General features: G+C 32.9%; 1 protein-coding gene across 2 annotated transcripts; it reads left to right on the top strand.

The window, feature by feature from the left end:
• The first annotated feature begins 488 nt into the window (after positions 1 to 488).
• On the top strand, positions 489 to 5,442 carry DCTN3-p24 (Dynactin 3, p24 subunit). Of its 2 annotated transcripts, none has more exons than XM_088263088.1 (4): positions 489 to 589; positions 666 to 881; positions 3,131 to 3,328; positions 4,174 to 5,442. In XM_088263088.1, exons 2-4 carry the CDS (start codon positions 666 to 668, stop codon positions 4,291 to 4,293), a joined length of 534 nt encoding a protein of 177 aa, XP_088119214.1. In that variant the 5' UTR covers positions 489 to 589; the 3' UTR covers positions 4,294 to 5,442. The 2 variants fall into 2 exon arrangements, with proteins under 2 accessions (XP_088119214.1, XP_088119215.1); XM_088263089.1 differs by having other exon boundaries at positions 495 to 589; positions 655 to 881.
• The last annotated feature ends 7,278 nt before the right edge of the window (positions 5,443 to 12,720 follow it).

The raw sequence follows: 12,720 nt of genomic DNA, 5'->3' as shown, positions 1-12,720 counted from the left end.
AATCCTCAATTTATAGAACAAATCAGCAACCCCCTACTATGTATTAAATAATTTGTGATCGATACACGGTGGATAAAAAAAATGTATGAATAAAATAATTTTGCATCCTGACCACAAAAAATAACAAGTTTTGAGCTCATTCAATTTAATTGAAAAAATCCTGTAACTTTTTTTTGCCTAGAATTTTTAATAATTTATTACAATAAATTATAGTAACTATGAAATATAAAGAGTAAATTCATCACGAGTAAGCATAGGGTATGAAACATATAAAGTTGAAGCCTAAGAAGGATCATGATAAGTGGTGTTGCATAAGCCGTAGCTAGATTTCAGAGCCATTTGGTAATTCAAAAAAGCTTGGTTTTTCGGTCTAAACAGGTACTGATTTTATTACAATAAACGTGTTCAGTCTATGGTATGAAAACAAAAATCTATGTACAATATCGACAATCTGTCAATTTTTAATATATATTATCTCTGCACCACTTTATACTGTCAAATCGTATCTTTTTTTCGCTGTGCTGTCATCGAAACATTGGGCAACAAAAAAAACAACTTTATTCTCATTAATCATCGTGAAACCCTCAAAGTAAGTACCATTTTTTTTTTGATACAACAAATTGTTCGTGATCAACATAGTCTCCATTCATGTAGAACGTTTTCAGATGGATCCGTTGATGGTAATCGAAAATAGAATCGAGGATATGGAATGCAAATTGGGCTATTCCCCCGAAGAATCGTATGAAGTACCAGCTGTCGAGCAGCTGTCGCAAGCGGAATCGGTTCTTAACAGTGTCACGTCAGGGCGAGAAAAAATAACGGACATAAATAAAAGGTTGGATGAACTCAACAGCTACCTCGATCCGCAGTATGTAAATCAGGTGAGCAATTAGCATTATAGATTCCATGTTTTCTGTATTTCTCGCAAAAGTCCTGAGCTGAATCCAATTAAGAATTACTCTCACATAACATGAAAGCGCCTCCCGCCAAAGCACACAATAAACACACTTTATGGAAACCTACATAGTCCGCCTCCGTGGTGTAATGGTTAGCGTGTTTAACTACCGTGCTGGAGGTCCCGGATTCGATTCCCGAGGGGGCGGTTGAAAATAAAAATTAGTAATTTTACACATTAATATTTATTTAATATTACCCTGTTCGATTCCCGAGGGGGCGGTTGAAAATAAAAATTAGTAATTTTACACATTAATATTTATTTAATATTACCCTGGACTAATCCCTGAAACGCAGCAGTAATCACCTTGCCTTCATGTAAGTAACGAACATGATAACATTGCGTCAATACGATACAGTGCCCTATGCACCATTGGGTGCAGATAAGGGCTCGAATAAGAAGACACGGAAGAACTCAGAAACACATAAAACAAAACACATAAGTACCTCTATTGGTCAAAAGAACTTTGATTATTGTGCAATAAAGTTGTACAACCTGCTTACATTACCCATAAAGTCATTAAAAATATAAATTAAATATGAAAGAGCTATTCACAAATGGATAACGGAAGTGGGTAGATAATCTGAAATAGATTGCATCTTTCGGGCATGTCGTAAACAAATTTCTTTCATGTCACTTCATGTCATATAAATATTGTAAAATAAGCCCTTGGCATAGGAAAACTCAATGCGGGAACATTATTGTAATTTTTAATTATGTGTATGGTGAAATAAATAATACCTAATTGGAGCAAATCTAGCATTTGTAAACAAAAATTTACACGCTCAAAATACCATGAAAAGAAAATTATTTAATTTTGGTTTTATTTAGTAAATACCACTATTTATTCAAATCTATTGTGTCAAGTTTTTCGATGCATTTCTTTGCATTTTGCATTTTGAAAATGATACGGAATGCATCGAAATATGTGTAACAATAGGTTTTAACCGGATCCACGCGGCTCGCATAAGCGTATGTGTTTTAACAAGACATGCCCCATATGCGGCTGACATAAGCGTTTGTGTTTTCACTTTGCTCCAAGTTTCGAACCTCAGTTCAACTTGGAGGGATTTTTTCATGGTGTGGAACTTTGGATAAAATAATACGTCAATCCTCGGCCTTATGACATCTGTTGAAATATCTGACTAATAATTTGTAACATCACAAGGAAATAATAAAACAACAGATCCCTGATTTTTCTTGCGGTCGGTAATTAGTCCGCGCCATAATCATGCCCTATATCTGTCTCACTCTTGACGCTACGCATCGCCAGTGGGTAAGAGTGACACACGATGCGTGCTTTGATTTATTTATGTTACGATCTAATTTGTTTATATTACGATATATTTCAAGAATAATGTGACACGCGTGTATTATAGAGTACCAAAAAGGCATAATGAATCCCATTGAACGTTTTTGTTTAGGAAAATAAATCGTTTCATAACTAAATACATGATAAAAGTAATCATTTAAAAAACGGCAAAATACAGCCGCGCACGAGTGTCTCTTAGGAACAAAGTTAACGCGTTTAAAAGGTTAATAAATAGTGGTATTTACCTCATAAAACTTAAATTGCAAATGGATATAAATTATTTCTTGAATGTTGTTCGCAGATACTGTGTGGCACATTTTATAAACTTTATAAAATAAAACAACTTTGATTTAACCACTTTTTATTGGTACACTTTTTCCAAACGGTTTCAATGCTTATTCGGTTTAGCTCACAATGTTGTCGTCCGGAGTGTACGTATTCGCTGTGCAATACTCAATAAAAGCAACATTTAGGAGTTTTTTCCCGTTTTTTAAATCAAACTTTCAAATCACATTTTCATATGGTGTACAGAGTGCGTGGAAGTTTTTAGTATCGTAAGGGAAGGGTAATTATCTATAACCTAACTATGAGTAGTACATAAACCCTGATGATGACAAGGTTCTTGTTGAAACCGGTTGGAAAAAGTGTACCAATAAAAAGTGGTTAAAACAAAGTTGTTTTATTTTATAAAGGATATATATTACCATAAAGTGACTGCCAAATCAAAAAACGGAAAGAAAAATCTTTGGTTTCTCCTGAAATTGACGGGAATCTAATTTGCAACTCCAGATTTACAGTCGAGATTTTCTCTAGCTAATATTTTAATTGATATATTTGCGATATATTCTAATTTACGATTTCAGGTGAATGACGGCAAGTTGAAATTAAACTACATCGTGACAAACGAGAAGAGCATCAAGCATTACTGCGATTCCATGCAACTCTGTCACGAGAAGTCCCCGGTTCTCGACTCTGAACCTATTGCCAACATTGTCGCACTGAACAAGACTCTTCAGAAGTTGAAGACCGCCAATGTAGAGAATAAGGAACAGTGCGATCAGGTTGGTATATGCAGTTAACTAAATAATTAAATATTAAACACTCGTATTGCACTTGTAAGAACTGTTCTGGAGGTCCCGGGTTCGATTCCCAAGGGGGGTAAAATAAATACAAGTGATTTTTTCACTGTAATATTTATTCAATATTACCCTGGACTGGTACCTGAAGCGGAGGGCTGATCACGCTTCCTTCACGTGTAAATGATCATGATAACACTGCGTTTATATGACGCAGTGCCCTATGCACCATTGGGGTGCGGATAAGGGTTTTATTATTATTATAATTGTATTATACCACTAATTGATTTTTTTTTCATTTCACATGACAATTTAGAAAAACATACAAATCGAAATACTGTAAATTAATTTATAATATGCTTTTCTAAAATTTCTCCTACCATAATCACCTCTACCAATACGTGAAGGATTCTTTGCTCGTTAGTTTTTGTGATCACCTATTAGGAATGTTAAATTGATTTTTTTCATTTTGTAATGCTTCTATTTTGTGTATTTTTTTTCTGAAATAAACCCAAGCATGTAGTGGTTAAAGATATTCAAATAATGAAAAACCAAGACAATAATTTATCCATTTTTATTAACGTTTTACTTAGTAAATACCACTATTTCTTAAAATCTACTGTGACACGTGTTTCGACGCATCCCGCATCATTTTCAAACATGTATGTTATAATACGGTGATGGATAGATTTTACCACAAAGTGACTGCCGAATCAATTAGTGAAATAATTCATCCTCTTGAGCTTTGAATGTCATCATTTTCCTTTCTCATACCTCATACTATAGAAATTGTAAATCTCTTACATGCAGTGAAAAAATTTTTTTTTTAGGTGGAGATGTGTGTCCTTCAAGCTATGGAAACGTACAACCAAATGTCCTTTTCCGTTATGGAGAACCTGGCAGCGATTAGTAAAAAGATTGATGCCTTAGAAAAGTCTAAATTAAAGTAAATGTATCCCTCAATTAATTTAATGAATACATAACAAAAGCGAATGGCATGGTGGGAGTTTAGTGAAACCTCTTTTGACTGATCAACTACACGCTTGAACATTGCTTACATATCGCTCACTCCTTTCAAGAACGTCATATATCAAAAATCGACAATTTTCAGTTGTGCATGTTTTCGGAATGCCCAGAAAATGTACTATATCCCAGCAAAAGAGGCATATTTTTAACTTAATATTTACCCGCTGCGGGGCAGAAAATGTTGTTTTTGCATTTTGAAGAAATGTATAGTTTAATTATTTTTTTAAATATACTAAATATTATTCAAATGGAGAAAGAACCTTCAGGTTTTACCTAAAAACCTCTGTTGCACAGTGAAAAGTTCAAAAAGTGGCTTGATATTTATTTTTAATACATTGTGTTATATTTTTAAACTTTAAAAACGTTCTCCTGAAAAATCAAGTTTTTCGATTTATGACGTTCTTGAAAGGAGTGAGCGATATGCATTTAACACATTGTTGTCAGGCAATATTTTCATCACCCCGACCCTATTTATACTCAGCCTGCCGCTCAACCCTCAGTATACTAATCACAAGTATCCGCAAATCCAATTCCAATCTGTATAAAGTTTTTTGCCGTCTATCTTGCTCTGCCAAAAGTAAGCAAATAGAGCGTTTATAAGCGTTTCCCGCTCTCTACTAACGGTATGTAAAAGACGCTTTTAAGCGTTTCCCGCAAACAATGTGTTAGAGTTACTCTCGCATAACACAAGAAAGCACCTCCCAACAAAGCAAACAAATTACAATTAACACACTTTATGGTAACGTACATAGAACAACAAGATCCAAAACACATCTAACTGAACCTAACACATACCTCTTTTGTTCAGAAGAACATTGATTATTGTGTAATAAAGTTGTACAACCTGCATTCATTATCCATAGTCATTAAAAATACATTTAAAAGAGCTGTTCATAAATGGACAATGGAAGTGGGTAGATCTGAAATATATCGCATCATTTGGCCATGCCGTATTTGATTGTATGTCATAAACAATTTTATAAAATATTGTGCAATGTTCCCTTGGCATGGGAAAACTCAGTGACGGTACATTATTGTAATTTGTGTGTATGATGAAATAAAAATAAAATAAATAATCGTAGCTACCCTATGAGTACATAGCTGGTTGATATATCGCTCACACCTTTCAACAATGTCATATATCAAAAATTGTAAATTTTCAGTTGTGCATGTTTTCGAATGCCCAGAAAATGTACTATGTCCCAGCAAAAGCGGCACATTTTTAACTTAATATTTACCCGCTACAGGGCAAAAAGTGCTGGTTTTGCATTTTGAAGAAAAAGTATTCTTTAATTATTTTTTTAAATATACTAAATATTTTTTAAATGGAGAAAAAACATTTAGGTTTTACATAAAAAGATCAATTGCATAGTAAAAAGTTCAAAAAGTAGCTGGATATTTATTTTTAATATATTTTATTATATTTTATGTCCGCCTCCGTAGTGTAATGGTCAGCATGCTCGCCTACCGTTCTGGAGGTCCCGGGTTCGATTCCCAGGTAGGTTCAATAAATATAAGTGATTTTTTCACTCTAATGTTTATTCAATATTACACTGGACTGGTACCTGAAGTGGAGGGCTGATCACCTTTCCTTCATGTGTAATTGATCGAGATAACACTGCCTTTATATGAAGCAGTGCCCTATGCATCATTGGGGTGCGGAAAGGGATTATTATTATTATTATATTTTAAAACTTTAAAAACAATCTCCTGAAAAATCAAGTTTTTTGATATATGACGTTGTTGAATGGAGTGAGCGATATGGTCACCACCAAGGATGGTTATCAAATGTTACACAGTTTAACATTAAACATCCATCCCATACTGAAGGTTCTCATTATTCCAAACTGTCTCCACTAATATGTATCATCAACAAGCTGTCAATGTCTAATTTTCATTTGTATGTGAAATACTCATACTCATACAAACAAAATCACATACAAATCAAAGAGTTGCTAAATAAAATGCTTGTTTCATCCCACCATAGATGTCCCTAGTGAAATTCTAGTGAAGTCAAACACTATGTTTCGAGTTTGATAAATAAATCTAGAAGTTCCGAGAATTTGAAGTGTGTGGTTGTCAATCATGGGTAGAATTGGCGAATGTTACGAATGTGCAAAGTGATCACTCAAACCAGCCTATGACGGTCGTAAGCCCCGTAAATGCCCAGACTTCCATATTCTCCTTCATCTATGTTGAGATGTCAAAAAAATAATGCAATTTTCAGTTCACGAGTATGTATATCCCTTATCCTTTTGTTATGTATTCATTGATTTGTTTAAGTATAACCATGCTTGCGTGTTCGTCTAGTAACTTAGTTTTGCAATTAATTTTAAAATAAATATTTAGTTATTTATTCTATTTCACTAATGGAAATAACATTGTATATTCGTAATTCGAATAAGCAATCGTTATTAATTGCGTAAAGCAGTTGGCTCTCGATTTAATGGAATGGATCTTTAAATATTCTTCTTTTTCTAACCCTTATCCGCTTCCAATGATCCCAAGATCACTACATCGCATCGATACAGTGTTATATTGAACATTATATATGAATATATTTTATATACATTATATATTATATATTCAATAAAATGCGCAATGTCTGGGACTCACTGCTTTACTCGACAAAAACCAAGTGTCGTCTCTTTAACGCCTGCATCCTAACAGAGTTGCTGTACGGATGTGAGTCGTGGCACCTCACCAAAGCTCAAAGCAAGAAACTAGCAAGTTTTGAAAATAGGTGCCTGAGGCGAATACTGGGTATAAAGTGGTATGACTTCGTCAGGAATGACGATGTGAGGAAAAGAACTCAACAGCCCCTCATACTGGAAGTCCTGAAGAGAAGAAGGTGGACATGGTTGGGACATGTCCTTAGAATGCCACCTGAGGGCATCAACCCCTCATGTCTCTTCTTCCAACCCCGAGGATTCCGGCGCCCCGGAAGGCCGCTGACGACCATTCACCGACTATACTCAACGGAACTTCGAGACGCCGGACTGACCTGGGAGGAGCCAAGGAGATGGCGCGTGACAGAGTGACTTGGAGACGACTCGTGCTGGCCATATGTTCCACCTAGGGAGCGAACATGGAAAGAAGAAAGAAGAAGATATATGAATAGCTACGTATCTGTTGCGTATGTTTTCTGTTTTATGTGATTTTTTTTGCTGTTGCCTTATAGCACCTTTTTTTACTTTATTGCTCTTCTCAACTTGAAAATCTTATAACTGTTTATGTTTTTTTTTATTATTATTTTTACTTTAGCTCTAAATGAACTCTGCCCATTAATCTTCTTAACTTTTGCTATATTTTATTCTTGCTGTTTACTTATAACTCATTCAACATTTGTGAAATTTTGTAATTTGAATGTTACAATTACCTGTTTTATTTGTTATTAATTATTGTAAATGTTTTTATGTCAATGTTCTGTTAAATTTCTAAATAAATAAAATAAAATAAACTAATCACGCGAAGATAAGGTAATCATTCCTGCACCTCAGGTATCAGCTCACGGTGGTATTAATTATATTTATTTTGACCCTTCACACCCCCCCACATTGATCTCCTCGAATAGTCCACCACCCTAGTGACAACACTACCACAAGGTTAGCGTGTTTGGCTACTATACTGGAGATCTTAGGGGTTAATTTATTCTGCCTGAAAACAATTTGTAATCTAAAATAATACTAAAATGTTTCAAAGCATTATTTTTTACTTAAATGATATGACAGTATGTAATAGTTTTTACATCTAGTCACAAGTTTAATCCCCAGATTTTTTATCACTTAACTTATATTTTCAAAGTACAAAACATCTTGGATAATCCACTTCCTGGTTGATCTAATCCCGGTAAATCAAATGTCTGCTGTATTACTAGTATATTTTTTTTTCTACCATTATATATCTGAATTTGTCACGCTTTTTAAATTAACTAAAGTTTTCATTTGTCTTGTCCGCCTCCGTAGTGTAATGGTCAGCACGCTCGGCTACCGTTCTGGAGGTCCCGGGTCCGATTCCCAAGGGGGGTAAAATAAATATAAGTGATTTATTCACTGTAATATTTATTCAATACTACCATGGACTGGTACCTGAAGCTGAGGCCTGATCACCTTTCCTTCATGTGTAAACGATCAAGATAACACTGCGTTTATATGACACAGTGCCCTATGCATCATTGGGGTGCGGATAAGGGTTTTATTATTATTATTTCATTGTTTGGATCTCATTTGACATAATATTATTTTTGACAAATTACAGAAATAAATATGATAAAAATATATTGGTTGGTATAAGTTTTTCTTATACATCATGAAAAGTTAATTATTATAAAAATAATCTAACGTTTAATATGCTGATAATTTTGAATATGTATAAAAAATACTCAGATTTCCGTAAAATGTACATAATTTTTTAATGTACACAGTATATAAAAAAATACATTTAGTTTATAGTTAAAAAGTTTTTTATTTAATATAAGAATATTTATCAAACAAAAATTAACACTATCTACTTTTTATGATTTGCACTAAGTACTGCTATAAATGGCATTGGATACTAAATGTTATTTTTAAATGTACCTATTTTTATTTTCTTCGATGCCCGGTAATTTGAAATTGAAATTGAATAGACCAAAATAAAAAAAACATTTTGAATTTCTGATTGGAAAAATTAAATTTATTTTCCACAAAAAGTTATGAAACAAAATTTGCTCTTCGGATAAAAAAAAAAGAAAAGTTAAAATATCAATAGTAATGAAGAAAACACATTACATGCAATTAAAAAAATGTATTAAAATACTAATAATAAATTTATTTAAATATGTATTTTTAATACTTTTTAAAAAAAAATTGCATTGCCATTTATTTATTTCTCTAAATTTATTTCAAATTCTAGCGAAACATATTATTGTAAAGTTTTATATTAATAAATTTTATTCAGCAATTTCCAACATTTTTAAAAATTGTATCATAATTCTAATTATCCTTGCTAGAATTAGTCGAATTTATCATAAATCTATTTTCAAAACTTAAATTCAATTTATTATAAACGCCCTTTTCGTAAATACCTTTTCAAAAACTATTTTATGAAATTTTAACTAAATGTGTAGTCTATTTTAATGTAGTCTGTTTTTTCAACTAAAATTGTATGATATGGAAATACAAAACTTTAACTCTATTAAATATCTATATTTTTCTCAAATACAAATAACATTCCAAGAATGAAAATATTATTCTTCCTAATAAAATAACATGTTTAATCCTAGATAACTAAACTATATTGGTTGTCATTAAAATTATGTAAAATCATGTAAAATTGATGTCACAATAATACATAGTAACTAAACTTTCGTAAGGCGGACTACGCAATTCAAAACGTGTAAATTATCAAAAGTATTTGATAACAATAGGAACTTGTTGCATGACGCTTAAGTTTGGTTTATTAGGAATGAATGTAAGAGACATTAAACAATAAATCACTATTCCACACAGCTACTACATATCGCTCACTCCTTTCAAGAACGTCATAAATCAAAAATCGTCAATTTTCAGTTATGCATGTTTTCGGAATGCCCCGAAAATGTACTATATTCCAGCAAAAGAGGCAAATTTTTAACTTAATATTTATCTGCTACAGGGCAGAAAGTGTTGTTTTTGCATTTTAAAGAAAAGGTATTGTTTTATTTTTTTCTTAAATATACTAAATATTATTCAAATGGAGAAAAAACCTTCAGGTTTTACCTTAAAAGATCTGTTGCATAGAATGTCAATTTGTAATTTATGTTTTTTTAAATGTTCAAGTACTATCTGCCCACTGATTGCAAACGGCTATATATGGTATCAAACGTTTTGATCAATATCACTAGTCCGTCTTTGGTCGGTTGGAAGATATTGCTTTTTAGCAATAAGCCCGCCAATGTACTTTTTATTTTCTGTACATGAAGTTTAAATAAATAAATAAAATAAATAAATAAAAAGTGCAATAAGTGGCTTGATATTTATTTTTAATACATTGTATTATATTTTTAAACTTTAAAAACGTTCTCCTGAAAAATCAAGTTTTTTGATTTATGACATTCTTGAAAGGAGTGAGCGATATGTCAATACTGTGCGATCCACAAATGGCATTTTTGCATTTCATGCATCGATGTTTTGTCATCCTACGAGCCTTTGATGGACATAATTAACAGATTTTGCGCACATTAGTCACAGAATTAACAGGAGTTTCAGGGTCTGAAGACTCACCAAGAAAATCTTTTACCATAACCTTGATGTCTGCCTCCCTAGTGTAATGGTCAGCACGCTCGGCTACCGTCCTGGAGGTCCCGGGTTCGATTCCCAGGGGGGGGTCAAATAAATATAAGTGATGTCATAATAATAGATACCTTTACGAACAACTAACGTAGGAACTAAACTTTCGTTAAGCGGACGACGATATAGCCATAGGTCACCTCCTAATTATTGTGTGATTGCAATCGCGTCACCCGATGAACTATTCTCACCAATCAGGAAAGTAAACAAAGCGTGGCGGGTGCAGAACACGGGGAAGTAAGTGCACTTGACTTTCTCAGAGGGGCGTTGTGCATGGACGAATGTTTAGTTATCTAGGGTTACATCAATCATATTGTTAAAATCGTAGCATAAAAGAAAATTAAACACTGTTAATCTGCAGAATGTGTTTTATTTACCCCAAAAAAATTACAATTTGAAATAATCAATAAAAAATAAACTACCTACTGGTTATCATGGTGCTCTTTTATCTCAACCTGTCTAGGATTGAGTATCTACGGACAAAACTGTATCTGGAGAGTGAGTTTTTTGTGCTATTTTTTTCTTACTTTTTATAATTTTATATCATGGTCAATACTTCGAGCAATATATTTTATTATATAAAAAAAATATTTACACCATTGAACATGATTTTTATGATGATGTTTTATTTCATGGGTTTTCTTTATTAGTGTCATTACGATGATGTCATACAAACTTTGTTTTAAGTAAAATGTCAGGTTAAATGTCAAAAAAATAATCTGATATATAGTTTTAGTGTTTGAACACAACCACAGTTGGCAGTACAAGTGCTATTTTGAAAATATATCGCTCACTCTTTTCAAGAACGTCATAAATCAAAAATCGTCAATTTTCAGTTGTGCTTGTTTTCGGATTGCCCAGAAAATTTACTATATCCCAGCAAAAGGGGCATATTTTTAACTTAATATTTACCAGCTTCAGGGCAGAAAGTGTTGTTTTTGCATTTTGAAGAAAAGGTATTGTTTAATAATTTTTTTAAATATACTAAAAGATTTTCAAATGGAGAAAAAACCTTCAGGTTTTACCAAAAAAGATCTGTTGCACAGTAAAAAGTTCAACAAGTGGCTTGATATTTATTTTTCATACATTGTATTATATTTTTAAACTTTAAAAACATTCTCCTGAAAAATCAAGTTTTTTGATTTATGACGTTCTTGAAAGGAGTGAGCGATATGTCACCGGGCTTTAGTTATAAGCTTGGGTGTTCATGCACACCCATACTCCTTTGATGAAAGTTTTGTTGGGATGACTGTACGGCCATACTCCTAGACAGGTTAATTAAGCACTGGGAACTGAATTGATTTGATAATTCCTAACTAACATTTGAAGCTGGTTATGAGATATCCAGCACACACAGCAATTATGGCACCTTTTTTTTGCTATTTCAAATGCTTATTTTCTTGAAAACCATTTATTTTATTTTATTATTACAATAACAGATATGTTAGTACATTACAAACCACTAAGTAATAAATTGTGTATTTGAACTTCAAAGAAGATAACTTAATTAATATATTATTTAATTATTAGACTAACATTTATGTTGTGCATTTATCTCTCTAACTCCAACGCAAGCGCTCAAGTTACTGTCAGGATTTGCGGTGCAAGAAAGATGCAGAAATACTTTGGTCAATATGTTACGCCTTTTCATCATTATCTATACAAAAGGATATGTTGTCGTTGGGATTATTTTCACAGATGAGCCAAGTATCAGCAATCGCCTATATTTTAACCTTTCCGGGAGTGCAAAAATTGATGCCCGACTTTCTCTCGGGAGTGGGTTCTTTTCACATGAAAAAATTTTTTTTTTCATTAAATTGGTGTATCATGAAGATAGAAATTATGTTAAAATCTTATTCTTCTTCTTTTTGTAGATCCTAGGGATCTGTTTGTGCCTCCGCATGTCGCTCTTGGGATGTTGACTCCCAGCTGTCTTTCCATCTTTTCGGAGGTCTGTCTGGGGGTCTGCGTCCTTCAGGGTTGCCTTGGAGGGTGATACGTGGAAGTCTGTCTTAAATTCTTGTGTTAAAATAATTATAAAAA

This window comes from Brachycentrus maculatus, unplaced genomic scaffold (genome assembly GCF_059751285.1).
Source record: "Brachycentrus maculatus isolate JH-2025_06_01 unplaced genomic scaffold, ASM5975128v1 h1tg000196l, whole genome shotgun sequence".
NCBI classification, from domain to species: domain Eukaryota; kingdom Metazoa; phylum Arthropoda; class Insecta; order Trichoptera; family Brachycentridae; genus Brachycentrus; species Brachycentrus maculatus.
Note: the sequence above shows the minus strand (reverse complement) of the source record. Positions and strands in the feature narration are given on the sequence as shown.

Excerpts from the sequence above, each read along its gene's own strand:
- DCTN3-p24 (XM_088263088.1), top strand. The coding sequence starts at position 666 with ATGGATCCGTTGATGGTAATCGAAAATAGAATCGAGGATATGGAATGC. Across the intron at positions 882-3,130 it reads ATCCGCAGTATGTAAATCAG|GTGAATGACGGCAAGTTGAA; the intron begins GTGAGCAATTAG and ends TTACGATTTCAG. Across the intron at positions 3,329-4,173 it reads ATAAGGAACAGTGCGATCAG|GTGGAGATGTGTGTCCTTCA; the intron begins GTTGGTATATGC and ends TTTTTTTTTTAG.